The sequence below is a fragment of the Myotis myotis genome, unplaced genomic scaffold, assembly GCF_014108235.1.
Source record: "Myotis myotis isolate mMyoMyo1 unplaced genomic scaffold, mMyoMyo1.p scaffold_m19_p_2, whole genome shotgun sequence".
Taxonomy (NCBI): Eukaryota; Metazoa; Chordata; class Mammalia; order Chiroptera; family Vespertilionidae; genus Myotis; species Myotis myotis.
The window spans coordinates 100,428,352-100,444,753 of NW_023416324.1; the positions used below are offsets into that span (position 1 = coordinate 100,428,352).

Genomic DNA, 16,402 nt, shown 5'->3' on the forward strand with positions numbered 1-16,402 from the left:
CCAGGGCCCTCTCCTAACAGGACCAGTTTGAATCCTTATGTCTTAAACTGGGTGTCCCAAAGCACCGCCTCACATCCCATGAGAAAATACGCATGACTTGTAGTAGTCACTTTATCCACCTACACCTGACAAGGATAAAATACTCCTACCTTCCAGCATTCTTGACAAACCCGATATCTGCCAGGACTTCCTGGCAGAGGTCACAGCAGAAGCACTCAGGATGCCAGCTATTATTCATGGCTTTGATAACTCGGCCAATGATGAATTCACCTGAGTAAAAGTGACACACAAAGTATATCCATTGTGGCATTTTATTGCTAAAAGCAGTGAAGGGAAAAAACACGAAGGAAAAACACACACATTTAAACCTTTCTCCACAGAAAGGAACTTTTTATGTATGTGTATAACATAACAAGCATTATATTAGAAAACGTTTTCTATATCATCTGAGTGCTTGTTTTTTTCTGTAGTTCTGTATTTTCGGGCTGTCTTATTAAATCTCTGAATCTGCCTTTCCTATCCCAAACAATTACCGAGCTCTCTAGAAAGCCTTTTGGTAATTTCTGGCCATTAATGATACAGAAAACTAAAATCCACAGCACATTTTCTTTTAAGGCTTAATTTTTTTAGGCTTAATTTCTTCTCTCATGTTCTTTATAACGTTCTACTCAGTTTCTCCAATCTCTGGAGGCCTTCTAGTAGAGCTGTTAGCAACCAGCGAAGTGGCTAACGTGCAAGCCAGCCCAGCACCTGTAACCACAGGCAATCTCTAAGCAACTATGCACCTCACTGACAATCTTCTCTGTCTCCCTCCTGGCAAACCCAAAAGCAAGTAGGGTAAATGAACATTCCATAAATGTTAATTTAACCAAAGTCTCAGTTAGTCCTGAAATAACTTTATACTAGATGTCCTTAAAAATCAATTCTCTCTGGGTTTTTATACTCTTTCAGTTTGTTATATATTATTAGAGGCCCGGTGCACGAATTTTGGCAGGTGGGCGGGGGAGAGGGGTTGGAGGGGGGGGGCAGGATGGGGGAGAGAGTTCCTCAGCCCAGCCTGCGCCCTCTTGCAGTCTGGGTCTTTCGCAGTCCAGGACCCCTTGCTCCTACCGCCCGCCTGCAGTGGAGGCAGGAGAGGCTCCCACCACCACTGTTCTGCTTGCCAGCCGTGAGTCTGGCTTCTGGCTGAGCAGTGCTCCCCCTGTGGGAGCGTACTGACCAACAGGGGTCAGCTCCTGCATTGAGTGCTTGCCCCCTGGTGGTCAGTGTGCATCATGGCGACCGGTCGTTCTGCCGTTTGGTCGATCTGCGTATTAGGGTTTTATTATATAGGACTAATAGGCAAGAGGACAGAAAAGTACCTAAATGTCATTCCTAATGAGCACCAAAACCCACTTTTATCATTGACACTTAAACAACTTAACATATTAAGCGCCCAGTTAATCACAGGTGACTGACACTATACTTTCTGTCCGGAAGACAAAACAGGCTGGGCGCTTAATGTGTTAAGTAACTTTGAAACTTACTTTTTATTTTACATTCAGCAGTGAGACTTACCACACTGATGGCAGCAGGGTGCAAAGAGCATCTGAAAATCATGTTCACAGTACTTCCTCCCTTCAAACTGAAATAGAAAGTATTTGTAAACATGAATATACTTGTTCTATGCAGACAAATAGGAAAGATAGTTTTGATCTAAGAGCTCTGCCCTAAAAATTTATAATTCTACTAAGATTTTTAAAAGCAGATATACTTTTGTATCTTCCATACATCTACATGTGGGCTCAGGAAAAATACAATGAACAAGTTGAGGCTAGAATTAACATAGTGCCCAAAGAATGCAGTGACCTGGCCTATAACTATACTTAATTGTTGTTGTTTTGTTTTTTTTCTCACATGCTCCATGTTTAAGAATCTGATGAAAACTACAGACCCCACTCCCCAGAAAATACACATATACATACAAGTCCTTTTCCACATTCTTTAAGGTTGTTATCTAAAATATTTTACTCTAGGCTTAAATATTTGCAAAGGGTAAACATTCCAGCATATTTAAAATTTAAACATCTTAAAATAGCACCAAATGCTTATTTACATCCTTCATTTCTCTCCTTGAACTGTTTCTATTTTATTTTTATTTATTTATTTTTTAAAGTATATTTCATTGATTTTTTACAGAGAGGAAGGGAGAGGGATGGAGAGTTAGAAACATCGATAGGCTGCCTCCCGCACACCCACTGCTGGGGATGTGCCCGCAACCAAGGTACATGCCCTTGACCAGAATCGAACCTGGGACCCTTCAGTCTGCAGGCCGATGCTCTATCCACTGAGCCAAACCAGTCAGGGCTGTTTCTATTTTATTTCCCTCAAAGTTTTATCCTAGTCTATTTTTTATGCTAGTGTCTTTAATTGATCACCCTACCATACTTCACTACAATTAAATGCTTTACTTTATGAATTCATAAGACTCTAAAAGGAATATCCTTTTCTTTTGGATTAAGTTGTCATTATAATGATTATTAGTAAAACATAAGTTACAAATGTTAAATTTTAATTTTACTACTAATTTACTTGGAAAGCATACCTTAATGAGATGAGCAAGGCTACTCTTTTCCCCTCATAATTATTTCATGCTTCTGTGGATAAATATGACTTACCACTAGAAAAACCCATTCTAGATTAATTTTCTATTTTTAGTATTGCTTTTATCCTTTTCACCTAAAAAAGTTGTAGGAATTATATAAAGTCTTCCTTTGAATCTTTAAGCACCTTGTAAGTTATGTATTAAAAAATCACATACTCTTTGATTATCAAAATTCACTTTAAATAATGTATCACTTGTCAACTCAATTTCCTCAATTATGAAAATTATCTGCAGATTTAGCTCATTCAATTTAATGAACATCCCATATAATAAAAGAGAAACATGTAAATTGACTGTCCCTCAACTATGCCCACCAGCCAATCAGGAGTGAGTATGCAAATTAACCCGACAAAGATGGTGGGTTAATTTGCATACACAGGCGCTGGGTGGCGAGCAGCGCAGGAGAGCTGCCAGCTTGGGGGGACATGGCTCTCTCAGTTGCTCCCCCAAGCTGCTGGGCAGAGAGCAGAGTGGGAGAGCTGGCAGAGATTGGAGCAGCTTGGGGAACTTGGCTCCCCAAGCCGCCAGACGGAGAGCAGAGAGAGAGAGCTGGTGGCTTGGAGGACCTGGCAGAGTGGGAGGCCATGGGATGGAGACAGAGCAGGAAGGGAAAACAAAGGGCACGGGGAGCACCAGGAATTCTGGGAATAGTAGTTCTGGGGGCAGCCCCAGGACCTGAAGCGGAAGCCCAGAGCGCGTGGAGCACAAGGAATGCTGGGAATTGTAGTTCTGGAGGCAGACGATCTCCTAGACACTAGAGCAGTGATGGCGAACCTTTTGAGCTTGGCGTGTCAGCATTTTGAAAAACCCTAACTTAACTCTGGTGCCGTGTCACATATAGAAATTTTTTGATATTTGCAACCATAGTAAAACAAAGACATATTTTTGATATTTATTTTACATATTTAAATGCCATTTAACAAAGAAAAATCAACCAAAAAAATTAGTTCATGTGACACCTCTGACATGCGTGTCATAGGTTCACCATCACTGATCTAGTGGGTAGACTAGGGATGCCACTAAATATCCTACAATGTAAAGGACACTGTGGGATCTAATCCGCAAAGTGCACCCCCCCCCCCCCCCGCCCAAGCAGAGAGCACCACAACTGAGAAGGGTACCCTCATAACATCTGGCTGTTTAAAGCAATGGGGTTGCTGTCTGCCAGGGAGTGACAGCTGAAAATTCAGGCACTCTCTTAACCCTTTGCGATCCAATTTTATTTTTGGAATTCAAACAGTCTGGTCCAAATTAATTGACGGGATTGAATGTTGAACCGGTTTGCGGAGTCGACCTCAGCCTTGACGTTGGGCCTGCTCCTAGCGCCTGGTCTGTCAAGTCAGCCTCGACGTTGGACCTGCTACTAGCGCCTGGTCTGTCGAGTCAGCCTCGACGTTGGACCGGAAAGGGTTAAAGGGCCAACACACAAAATTCCCGTGGAGCCACCCACCTTGGGCTCTGGCAGAGGGAGGGCAGAGTGGACTGGAGCTGTGTGAGCAGAAGCCAGGATTGGGAAGTCAGGAGGTAGAGCTGAGAAGGCAGATACCCTCGCTTTCCTGTGCTGAGTCATTCCCTCACACAGCAGAGGACATCTTTCCTACAAAAACATTTGCCTGCCTGAGGGGAAGGCAGTTGACCCACCCTATTGGAAAATACCTTGCCCTGAGGCCACTTAAGAGACTAAAAATAACAATTAGCCTCCAGGCAGAAGCAACTGCCCCACCGTGTTGGGAAAAAACTCTCAACACACCTGAGGGTGATTGCCTGGGACCATTCAAGTTGAATCCTATCAGTCTATAGGCAGAGGTGGTCTCTGGAGGCTTTGAGTCATTGCCTGATCTAATTAGTCAAAAACTGTTTGACACTATCCTTCACTAAAGATTGAGAAGTGTAGATGATCTACTTAATACAAGCATGGCAAACTCCTGGCCCACAATGAATATTTTTGTGGCCCAGCCAATACAATGGTATGTAAGAAACATTATAATAAAAATTCTGTAACTTAACTTTTACAATAGTCTTTATACATAATCTATATATAAAAGCCTAAGCGACCGTTACAACCAAGTGACCAGAATGATTGAGTGAACAGTCGCTATGATGTGCACTGACCACCATGGGGCAGACGCTCAATGCAGGAGCTGCCCCTGGGTGGTCAGTATGCTCCCACAGCCACCCTTCTGCGGCTCCTCCCCCTGGCTGGCCAACCTCCTGCAGCATCTCCCTCCAGCTGACTGTCTAACCTTCTGTGGCCCCTCCCCCCGGTCGGCCAACCTCCTATGCACCCCGCACCCCAGGCAGCTCCCCCCTCAACCGGCTGATCAACCCCTGGGATCCCTCCCCCCAGCTGGCTGGCCCCCTGATAGGCCTCAATTGCCGGCCAGGCCGAGGGCCCCAACCTGTGCACGATTCATGCACCGGGCCTCTAGTTATGAATAACGAACTACAATGTTTGCTAATGACTGATTACTATAATCGTGTTACATTCATTTCCCTTACACACCTTATGTGCAGGCACACCATTTCTCTCCACTAATGCTAGCAGTCAATATTTTAGCAGCTGATTGCCATGTCATTAGTCTTGGACTGTTTTGTTTGGTGTGCGCAACAGGAAATATTTCACTTTCAGAGAACTAGAAAAATAGGTTTATTTGTGTTATGCTTATTAATTTGTGCAGTTATTCAGTGTCTGCTAAAAACATTAATTTTTATTAAAATGTTCTATTATTTTATGTTAACAGTACTTATTTATTTCTGTCCTTTGTATTCAGCATGTCTCTATAGAAATAAACCTACATTTCTATGAAAACTGAAACTTGTTTCTTGTAGCCCACATAAACTTAAACTGTGTTTATTTGGCCCGCATTAGCCTTTGAGTTTGACCTAATACATAGTCACAAATCCAAACAGACAGCCAAAATGAGGAGACAAAAAAATAAGCCTCAAATGAAAGAACAAGAGAATTTTCCAGAAGAAGAGATAACTGAAGCAGAGATAAGGAATTTATCTGAAACAGAGTTCAGAGTAATGATGGTAAAGATGCTCAACAGCATGAAAAAAGATATAGTAACTATGCAAAATAACCCCCAAAAACAGTAGGAAATAAAGAATGACATAACACAAATAAAGAACACATTGGAAGGAATACACAGCAGATTAGGGGAAGCTAAGGATAGAATCAGTGAATTAGAAAACAGGGTTGAAAAAAACCACTCAATCAGAGAACCAATAAGAAAAAACAATTAAAAAACAGAAAGACAGCTTAAGGGAGCTGTGGGACAATGTGAAACATAATAATATTAGAATAGTAGATGTCTCAGAAGAGGCAGAAAGAAAGAAAAGGATAGAGAATGTGTTTGAAGAAATAATGGCAGAGAACTTCCCTAACCTGATAAAGGAAAAAGTCACACAAGTTTAGGAGGCACAGAGAACCCCAAGCAAGAAGAACCCAAGCAGGCCCACACCCAGACACATTCTAATTAAAATGCCAAAAATTAAAGACAAAGAGAGAATCTTAAGGGCAGCAAGAGAAAAGCAAACTGTTATCTACAAAGGAGCTCCAACAAGGCTGACACCTGATTTCTCATCAGAAACTCTAGAGGCCATAAGGAAATGGCATGAAGTACTCAAGGTAATGGAAAGCAAGCATCTGAAACCAAGATTACTATATCTAGCAAGGATATCATTCAAAATAAAATGGTCCAATAAAGAACTTCCCAGACAAAAAAAAGGCTAAAGGAGTACATCACCACCAAGCCAGCATTACAAGAATGTGAAAGGGATTGCTGAGAAGAAGAAACAGAGAGAGAAACCAAGGCATACAGAATCAAAATAGCAATAAATAAGTATCTATCAATAACCCTAAATGTAAATGGATTAAATGCTTCAATCAAAAGGCATAGGGTGGCTGAATGAATACAAAAACATGACCCAACTATATGCTGTCAACAAAAGACCCACTAAGAACAAGAGACACACACAGGATGCGAGTGAAGGGATGGAAAAAATTTTTCCATGCAAATGGAAAAGAAAGAAAAACCTGGAGTAGCCTGAGCATATCCGGCAAAATAGACTTCAAAATCAAGGCCTTCAAAGAGACAACTGAGGTCACTACATAATACTAAAGGCATCGATCTAACAAGAGGATATAACCTTGGTAAACATATATGCACCCAATACAGGAACACCTAAATATATAGGAAAACTTCTAGAGGACTTTAATGGAGGGATCGATAACAATACAGTCATAGTAGGGGACTTTAACACCCCACTGACTTCACTGGATAGATCTTCCAGACAAAAACTTAACAAGGAAACAGAGTTTCTAAAGGACACACTGGATCAGAGGGATTTAATTGACATTTATAGAACATTTCACCTGAAAGCAGCAGAATATATACATTCTTCTCAAGTGTACATGGATTATTCACAAAGATAGACTACATGTTAGGGCACAAAACAAGTCTCTACAAGTTCAAGAAGATTGAAATCATAGCAAGCATCTTCTCAGATCACAGTGGAATGAAATTAGAAATCAACTACAGTAAAAACACCCCAAAACATCCAAACACATGGAGGCTAAATAGCATGTTATTAAACAATGAATGGGTTACCAACAAGATCAAGAAAGAAATAAAAAACTTCCTGGAAACAAATGAAAATGAACACACAACCACCTGAAATCCCTGGGACACAGCTAAAGCAGTCCTGAGAGGTAAGTTCATACGACTACAGACATACCTCAAATCAAAGACTTGGTTGGTCTAGTATAATCCATATTAAATAAATTCCTTGAAAACCAAATCTATCTTGCTCATCATTCTAAAATATAAAATGGTGCCTGGAACATTGTAACTGATTGATACTATAAATATTTTTTGAATGGATGGGCAGGTCAATTAATGAAGGAATAAATGTCACTCACAAAATCTTACGGAAGTCAGACCAATGAAGCTCCTTAGATTCCTCCAATCTGTGACAAATGCCCTGTCTTGCATGATACTTTTGAAGGGCACTGGTCAGGTGTTCTGTGGAATACACCTCTTTATGAGTTGTCTCATGATTAGACTGAAGTTTTAGTTTTGGTGAAGAATACCACATAATAATATGCTCTACTTGTATGTAGTAATATGCATACACTGGGGAATACATGATATCAATATGACTTTTTCTTACTTGGGTGATGTTAACCTTAATCAGTTGGTTAAGATGGTATCTTCCAGGTTTCCCCACTGCAGAGTTACTACTTTACCTTTCTCTATCCCTGTTAGAAGTGAGTCAATAACTCTGGCACATACTTAAAAAGAAGAGAATTCAGATCTCTTTTCCTTTGAATGTCTGCTCTTCAAAACAGCATTTAAACTTATTTGAATTATTTAAATAAACTAGGGTGAGAATAATTTTTAATTCAAGAAATGATACTCCAGCCCTAACCGGTTTGGCTCAGTGGATAGAGCGTCGGCCTGCGGACTGAAGGGTCCCAAGTTCAATTCCGGTCAAGGGCATGTACCTTGGTTGCAGGCACATCCCCAGTAGGGGGTGTGCAGGAGGCAGCTGATCGATGTTTCTCTCTCATAAATGTTTCTAACTCTCTAGCCCTCTCCCTTTCTCTCTGTAAAAAATCAATAAAATATATATTAAAAAAAAAGAAGAAATGATACTCCATTATCAGAAGTGATTATATTAAAATCCCAACTTGATATATAACACGTCATTCAAAAACAGAACATTTGGTAATGCCAGTATTCCAAAAATTATCTCTTTTTTTTTTTTAAATATATTTTTATTGATTTTTTTACAGAGTGGAAGAGAGAGAGATAGAGAGTTAGAAATATCGATGAGAGAGAAACATCGATCAGCTGCCTCCTGCACATCCCCCACTGGGGATGTGCCCGCAACCCAGGTACATGCCCTTGACCGGAATCAAACCCGGAACCCTTCAGTCCGCAGGCCGACGCTCTATCCACTGAGCCAAACCGGTTTTGGCCAAAAATTATCTCTTAATTATGACTCTTCCATTGTCCCTTACCCCCAAACAACCCAGATAAGAGTCAAATCATGAATCATCCTCACAAGTATTGAAAGGCAAATGTCAATATTATAAGATGTGTAGGGTACGTGACATTCATTGTACTATTCTTTCAACTTTTCTGTATATTTTAAATAAAAACACCACCACAGCCCTGGCTGGTGTGGATCAGTTGATTGGGGCGCTGTCCCTCACCGAAGGGTTGCGAATTCAATTCCTAGTCAGGGTACATTCCTAGGTAGCAGGTTTGATCCCTGGTCAGTGAGTGTGGGAGACAATTAGTTGATGTTTCTCTCTCTCTCCTTCTACCTCTCCCTTCCCCCCTCTCTCTAGAATAAATGGAAACATGCCCTTGGTGACTTAAGAAAAGAAAACCCCACATTGGCCTGAACCAACATATAAAGTCAGTGGTCCACATGATACTAAAAACACATCATGACTCAGTTCTTCTCAGAGTCTATTCACAACTAAAATCCTTTATCTTTTTTCTTATCTGGGAAGCTCTTTATTTCCCTTTCAATTGTAAATGAAAGCCTTGCTGGGTAGAGTAATCTTGGTTGTAGGTCCTTGATTTTCATTACTTTGAGTATTTCATGCCAATTCCTTCTAGTGTTTCTATTGAGAAGTTAGCTGAGAGTCTTATGGGAGCTCCCTTGGAGGTAAGGAAGTATCTTTCCCTTGCTGCTCTTAAGATTCTTTGCCTTTAACCTTTGCCATTTTAATTATGATTTGTCTTGGTGTGGGCCTTTTTGGACTCATCTTATTTTGGACTATCTGCACTTCCTGGTCTTGTGTGTCTTTTACCTTGACCAGATTAGGAAAGTTTTCAGTCATTATCTCTTTAAAGAGGTTCTCAATCCCTTGCTCTCTCTCTTCTCCTTCTGGTAAGTGGACCCAGAACCAACATACCCGGTGATGGGCTTCAGATCACAGCAGAGCACCACCCAGTTAGTCATGCAAGTAGCACAACCAAAGAGAGATCCCAGCAGGCACCAGACGAGGCTCATCACCACATCTCTCTCTCATTAAAAAATGCAAATGTTGCTATGCTTGATGTTCTCACAAAGGTCTTTAGACTTCCCTCATTTTTTAAAATTCCTTTTTTCTTTTTGTTGCTCTGCCTGGGAGTTTTCTGTTATCTTGTCTTCTAAATTTAATCGTCTGCTTTATCTAATCTTCTATTGATTCCTTCTAGTGTATTCTTCATTTCAGATACTGTCTTTACGTCTGATTCTTTTTTATGGTTTTTATGTCTTTTTTAATGCTTATTTTCTCTGGTTAAATTCTCACTGAATTCATCCATTCTTAAGTTCCTCAAGCATCCTTATAACCATTGTTTTGAACTCTGCATCTGGTAGCTGCTACATTTCATTTAGTTCTTTTTCTGGGAACTTTTCCTGTTCTTTCATTTGGGGCATATTTCTTTGTTTCCCCATTTTGTCTGCCTTTTTTTGTTTGTCTTTGTGTATTAGGTAGGTCTGCTATGACTCCCAATCTTGGTATGGTGGTCTTATGCTGTTGGAATCTTGTGGGGCTCCATGGTGCAATCTTCCTGATCACCTGACCTAGGTGCTCCAGGAATATTCCTTGTGTGGGTTATGTGAGCCCTCTTGCTATAGTTGAGTCTGTTTTAAAAAATATTTTTAAATATATTTTTATTGACTTCAGAGGAGGAGGGGGAGAGAGATAGAAACATCAATGATGAGAAAGTATCATTGACTGGTTGCCTCCTGCACAATGCCCACTGGGATCAAGCTCACAACCCAGATATGTGCTCTGATCGGGAATCAAACCATGACCTCCTGGTTCATAGTTCGAGGGTCAAGCACACCGGCTGGGGTGTGTAGTTGAGTCTTGATTGCTGTTGGCCCATCCGTGATTGGGGTTAACTCTCAAGCTGGCAGAGTATGAGGACTGAACCTGAGCCATAGTGGTGGGTTGCCACCCAAAGCAGAGTTGGCCCCAGCCTCGTCTGGTGCCTGCCGGGATCTCTCTTTGGTTGTGCTACTTGCATGACTAACTGGGTGGTGCTCTGCTGTGATCTGAAGCCCATTACCAGGTATGTTGGTTCTGGGTCCACTTGGGCAGGACCCCAGTGTAGGTCAATATCAGACATTGCCTATAACTGGCCTTGGGATACTTTTCTGAAGCTACCAAGTTATCTGCAGTTTGTGACTGCCTCTACTGAGCCTGCTAGCACATGGGAGGGGCCAAGCTATGTACAAAGGCTGGCTTCCAGTAGCTCTGAGACCATGGGAAGATCAATAAAAGGCCCAAGATCTTCCTTTATCTGATAGCTTCTCTGGCACTCCTTGAGGCTGCCTGGACTTCCTCGAGAGCCTTCCAAACAAAGTATGTAGAATGGCCCCAGGCTGGCTGTAGTCTGCAGTTTTTTTCACAAGGCATGAGCTCAATAGGGTAGGGAGGACAGGCAATATACATATTATTTTACTTATTAAGTACCTAATAGTCATCAAATTCTTATTATATAGGGATACATATATGAATAACATATATACACAAACATGTAAGGAGTAAGTTGGTAAAAGTAAATTATCTAATCTCTCTCTCTCACTACACACACATATACCACACTCTATCTTCATCAACACCATGAGGTCAGTCTCCCTAGACCAGTCCCAAAAGTAGACATTTACTTTGAGAAGGGGGCATCATTCATAGTAAGAATAAATGCAAATGGAGTATAGAGCACATGGTCATCTAGAGGATCAAGAAAAACAAGTATGTCGAAAAGAATATAAGATACATAGAAGAGCTAAATATGGACAGAGTATCCCCCCAAAATACTCATTTTCAAACAAGATCCTCTTTAAAAAATAAATGCAAGCAAGGCTGCACTAGCTGCCTGAAAGTTTTGGAGCAGGTAACAAATGCCTGCCTTCAGAGAGGGCGTCCAGTGGTGCCCTCAGAGAGAGGAGGACACAGAGGCAGGACTCAGAAAGGTATGTGCAGGAGCAAGCAAGTGGGGACCTGAGTGGAGAAGCCAGAAAAACCGAGGCTGAAGTGTATAAAAGAATTTTGTCTGCTGAGCTGAAGTGCTCAGGTCTGATAGGCTGAGTCACAGACACCATGGGTTCTGAAATAGGATGAAATAAAGAGTGTAAATGGCGGGGTCTGTCAAAGCATTCCATATCTAAGCCATCCGTACTAACCTGACAGATACCAAATATCTGGCACTGTATCTGGCACTTCAATACAATCTTTGACACTGAAGTTTAAGGAAGAAGGGGAGGGGAGAGGAGGGAAAAAGAATGGTACCTTTAGGCTTCTCTCCAAGTTGACTTACCTCATAGAAAAGTCCTTCCGGGAACTGCTGGAAGCACTGAGCACATACAAAACACTGCTCGTGGTACAGCTCGCCATTACTGTTCACAATCTTCTCGGCGGGTGCAAAACCCCCCCTGCAGCGCTCACAAGTGGCATTGGCCAGGGCATTGGCCATGTTACTGTAAAAAACAAAGGACAGGAAGTCACAGATTAACCTTTTTTTAGACATAAGACCAAAAAACAGAAAGAACTAAAGAGCACATTCTATCTGATCACAAATATCATATTTTATCTATACAGCCCAATTTTGTGTTTTCATGTTAATGAATGCCATGCCATTGCACAGACACAGATGATCCCTCTTTTGATTAGATCCTATTGAAAGCAACTGCTCAAGTAACTCTTAAAACCAGTCAAAATTCCTTAGTCCTATAATCCAATTGGTAAGACAAATATTAAACACTAATATTATAAAATATATCTTAAAATCACAGAATTTTACATTATAAAGATCACTTTACAGATGATGAAATGGGAGTTTGGAGGAATGGAGTGACTAGCCCAAACCTACAAAACTAATTAGTTAATGGAAGATATAGGATGAGAATCCAGGTCCCCTACTAATAAAATCACAATCATATTATAATATCAATTTTAAAACACTTGAGAACACACTATAGGGACACCACCACACTTTGCAGATGGGGAAAGTAAAACCAGGCAGTCAAATGAGCACTGATGGTGAGCCCAAGGTGTTGGTAACTTCCTCGCCAACCATTCCACTATACCTGGAAACACACAGGACACATTCAATAAGTGGTCCCAAGTTCCACCTAACCATTGTGCAGTTTGCAAGAAGAGGATATAATAAGGCATATAATCAGACAATTAGTTATTCTCTAATGGCTTCCCTGAATTTCACATAAAGAACTGTTTTGTTTCTGAAAGGCCTCCAAGTGAAGAAGGTCCCCTAAACAGGCTAAGCTAAGCCACTCTTTGTAATTTGGTAAGTTTATTTTCAGATGCCCACTCAGAGCACAAGTTGCACCTGTGTGTCTGGTCCCCTGGTGCAGCTTCTGACCATCTGATCAAGTTCCTGCCAACGTTCTGAATCTTCACCACCACCCTGTGAGACAGGTGGAAGGAGAGTCTCCATTTCACAGACAGATTAAGGCCTTGTTTTGCTGTTTGTTTAACAAATGTCTTCACAAATAACCTTGTTTCACCTTCACTCCACCCCAATGGAAGACAACTTTGCCTTTCTCCCCCAAATGCTTCAAAGAACAGTATTCCTATTTTGTAGCTTTGCCATAACTTACTCAGTACCATGTTTATAACTTCATAACAATCACACTCAATTTAACTTCATAGGATTAAATGCAGAATTAACTCCCTCCCCACCCACCCCAACCCTCCCAAAAAAAGGAGAAAGGGAGGAAGGGAGGCAGCCTCACTACTTGGCAAACCTTGCTTACACCTCACACTAAAATAAATTTTCTACTCTGTCATTTCAAAATTGTTGTGGGTTAGGAAGAAAAATCTGTAAAATTCCCTTCTTCACCTGGCTTTGCCATAAGCCAGACAAACTGTGGGAGTTTTAGCAAAGCTCTAGAAAGGGCTGTGCTTCCTCCTTTCTCCTGACTAATCCACAGGTGTCCCAGGATGAAGCATGGTAAGCCCACACCTACCTGGATACTTCTTGGTACTGTTTTGAAGATGAAATAAGAAAAAGTATATAAAACCACTGTGAAAACCAGAAGATGCTACTCAAATATAAAGCATTATTATCTACAGTAATAAAAGCGTAATATGCTAATTAGACTGGACATCCTTCCGGATGACCTTTCCTGACGAAGCCAGGGCTGCGAGGGAAGCCTGGGTCCCGGGTGCCAGAGGAAAGCCGGTGCTGGCAGCTGGGGGAAGGAAGGCCTATTCTTGCACAAATTTTGTGCCTCTAGTTAATTATAAACCCTTTCAAAAGATTCACCAAATTCTCAATGATTTTAATGGAATTTCAAAAAAGCTAGAAAATAAGACCATCCTGGAATGTCTTAATTCAGTGGTTCTCAAAATTTAGGGCCCACTGTGACCCTTTTAGATATTCAAAAGGTCCTTCTTTTCCAATCACATCTCTATGGAACACCACCTTTCCTTTGCAGATTTTACAGAAAACAATACGTTACAACAGGATGAATGCAGAAGCAGTTATGAGAAACTGTCTTTTATTAAGACAGAGGTTAATGATATTTGCAAAAATGTAACACAGTGCTATACTTCCCACCAAGTGTTTCTTGTTTTAAAAACACTTATTTTTGTCACTAAAAATTAATATTAATGTTTATTAATACTATTGCACAAGATTACTATTTAAAAATATTTTATTGATTTTTCACAGAGAGGAAGGGAGAGAGAGATAGAAAGCTAGAAACATCGATGAGAGAGAAACATCGATCAGCTGCCTCCTGCACATCTCCTACTGGGGATGTGCCCGCAACCCAGGCACATGCCCTTGACTGGAATCGAACCTGAGACCTTTCAGTCTGCAGGCCGACGCTCTATCCACTGAGCCAAACCGGTTTCAGCTGATTTTTTTAGAGAGAGAAACTTTAATGTGAGAGTGGAACATCGATTGGCTGTCTCCTGCGTGTCCCCTACCAGAGATCCAGCCCACAACCTGGGCATGTGCCCTGACAGGGAATCAAACCAGCAACCTTTCGGTGCACAGGACGATGTCCAACAAACTTCACCACACTGGCCAGGGCTGAAATTGATGTTTTAAGTGAACTAATAAATACTTAAGATATTTATTTTCTGATACAGTAAATATTGATAAAACAAAATCTCAAGGGTCAAGGTCAAAATGTTTGTCATTGATGTATGTACTATAGAATAGCAATTTTCAACCAGTGTGCTACAAGAATTTGAAACATGCAGTACCTAACTAGTTAGTCAGGGGCACTGATCTCTTTTCCCTTATATTATCAAATAAACCCTAGCTGGTTTGGCTTAGTGGGTAGAACGCTGGCCTGTGGACCAAAGGGTCCTGGGTTCAATTCCAGTTGCAGGCACCTCCCTGGCCTTGGCCCTGGTGGAGGCACATGCAGGAGCAACCAATCTATGTGTTTCTTTCACATTGATATTTCACTCTATCTTTCCCTCTCTCTAAAAATCAATGGAAATATATCCTCTGGTGAGGATTAAATCTATATACATAAAACCCTAATATGCAAATAGACCAAACAGTAGAACAACTGAACAACCGAACAACCAGTCACTATGATGTGTGCTGACCACCATGGGGCACGTGTGGAATATGGCGGACATTGGCATCAGGCAGCAGAGTGGTGGAACATGGTGGGCATTGGCCGCGGTGGAATGGTGGAGCAGGTGAGCGGGGGCACCAGACCAAGGCAGGATGCTGATTGCTGTCATCGGGGCGAGCCTCTGGTGGTTACTGAAAATTCTTTGCTCCCATGCACTGTGGTCCTGCTGAGGGCTTGCACCTACTGCTGGAGCCAGCCCTGCTTACAGCTCCCGGCCCCAGCCCCAATCACCCCTCAGAGCTTCTCCACCTCCCCCTGCTCCTGAGGGGCGATTGGGGCCAGCAGCAGTCTCTTGCACCAACTGCTCTGCCTGCCCCTGCAACCGGCTCCAGAGCCGCTGCTCACATCTGCTGCTGGCACCCGGCACCAGTCCCGATTGCTTGGTACCATCAGCGGGTGTGAGTGGCAGCTGCCAGCCCCAATCACACCTGAGGGCTTCTCCACCTCCCCCTGCTCCGGAGGGGTGATAGGAGCAGCAGCTGCTGCTCACACCTGCTGATGGTGCCAGCCCCGCTTGCACCCGATGCTGGCGCCAGCTCCAATTGCTCCATGCCGTCAGCAGGTGTGAGTGGGGCCAGTGCCATCAGTGTGTGGGAATAGCAGTGGTGGGAGCAGGGCTGCCAGCAGATAGGGGACTAGGGGCGCGGAGGATGGGCTGAGACCAGCCCCTGTGCCCACTGCAGCCTCGCGGCCCACAGCTCCTTTCAAAGTGCACGAATTTGTGCACTGGGTCCTAGTAAATAAATAAAAGATTATCAAATAAAAATAAGACTACAGCCAGCACAACAATAGCTGTCCAATGTGAATGAATCAAAATTATACCTGTTTTTGTCAGACTGGCAAAAAAAATGTATATTTTTTTGCCAATCTGACAAAATTTGGTTGGCACAGAATTTTAGTAATTAGTTAATATGTGTCATGAGATGAAAAAGGTTGAAAATTGCTGTTTACATTCAAGTTAAAATACTCAAATAGTTAGAATTAGAAAATAGGTAGAAACATTATAAAAAGAAGCATATAGTGGTTTGCTTTTACCACAGGAAAAATAAACTAGTTTTAGAAATAATGTAATATATATATTTAAGTATTCCTTTTCATTAAAATAAGGAAAAGAAACAG

General features: G+C 41.8%; 1 protein-coding gene across 10 annotated transcripts in view; it reads right to left on the reverse strand.

Moving 5' to 3' along the window:
• The window catches only part of LIMS1 (LIM zinc finger domain containing 1), a 124,081-nt gene that overhangs the window by 13,659 nt on the left and 94,020 nt on the right, over positions 1 to 16,402 (reverse strand). For 9 of the 10 annotated variants that reach the window (XM_036352476.1, XM_036352473.1, XM_036352475.1 and 6 more), the window contains 3 exons: positions 11,980 to 12,139; positions 1,558 to 1,624; positions 150 to 270 (listed from right to left, as the gene is read on the reverse strand). In XM_036352476.1, coding sequence (XP_036208369.1) covers positions 150 to 270; positions 1,558 to 1,624; positions 11,980 to 12,139 — 348 coding nt within the window. Of the gene's footprint in view, positions 1 to 149; positions 271 to 1,557; positions 1,625 to 11,979; positions 12,140 to 13,008; positions 13,087 to 16,402 lie in introns of those variants that run through there. The other variant, XM_036352474.1, reaches the window with a different exon arrangement.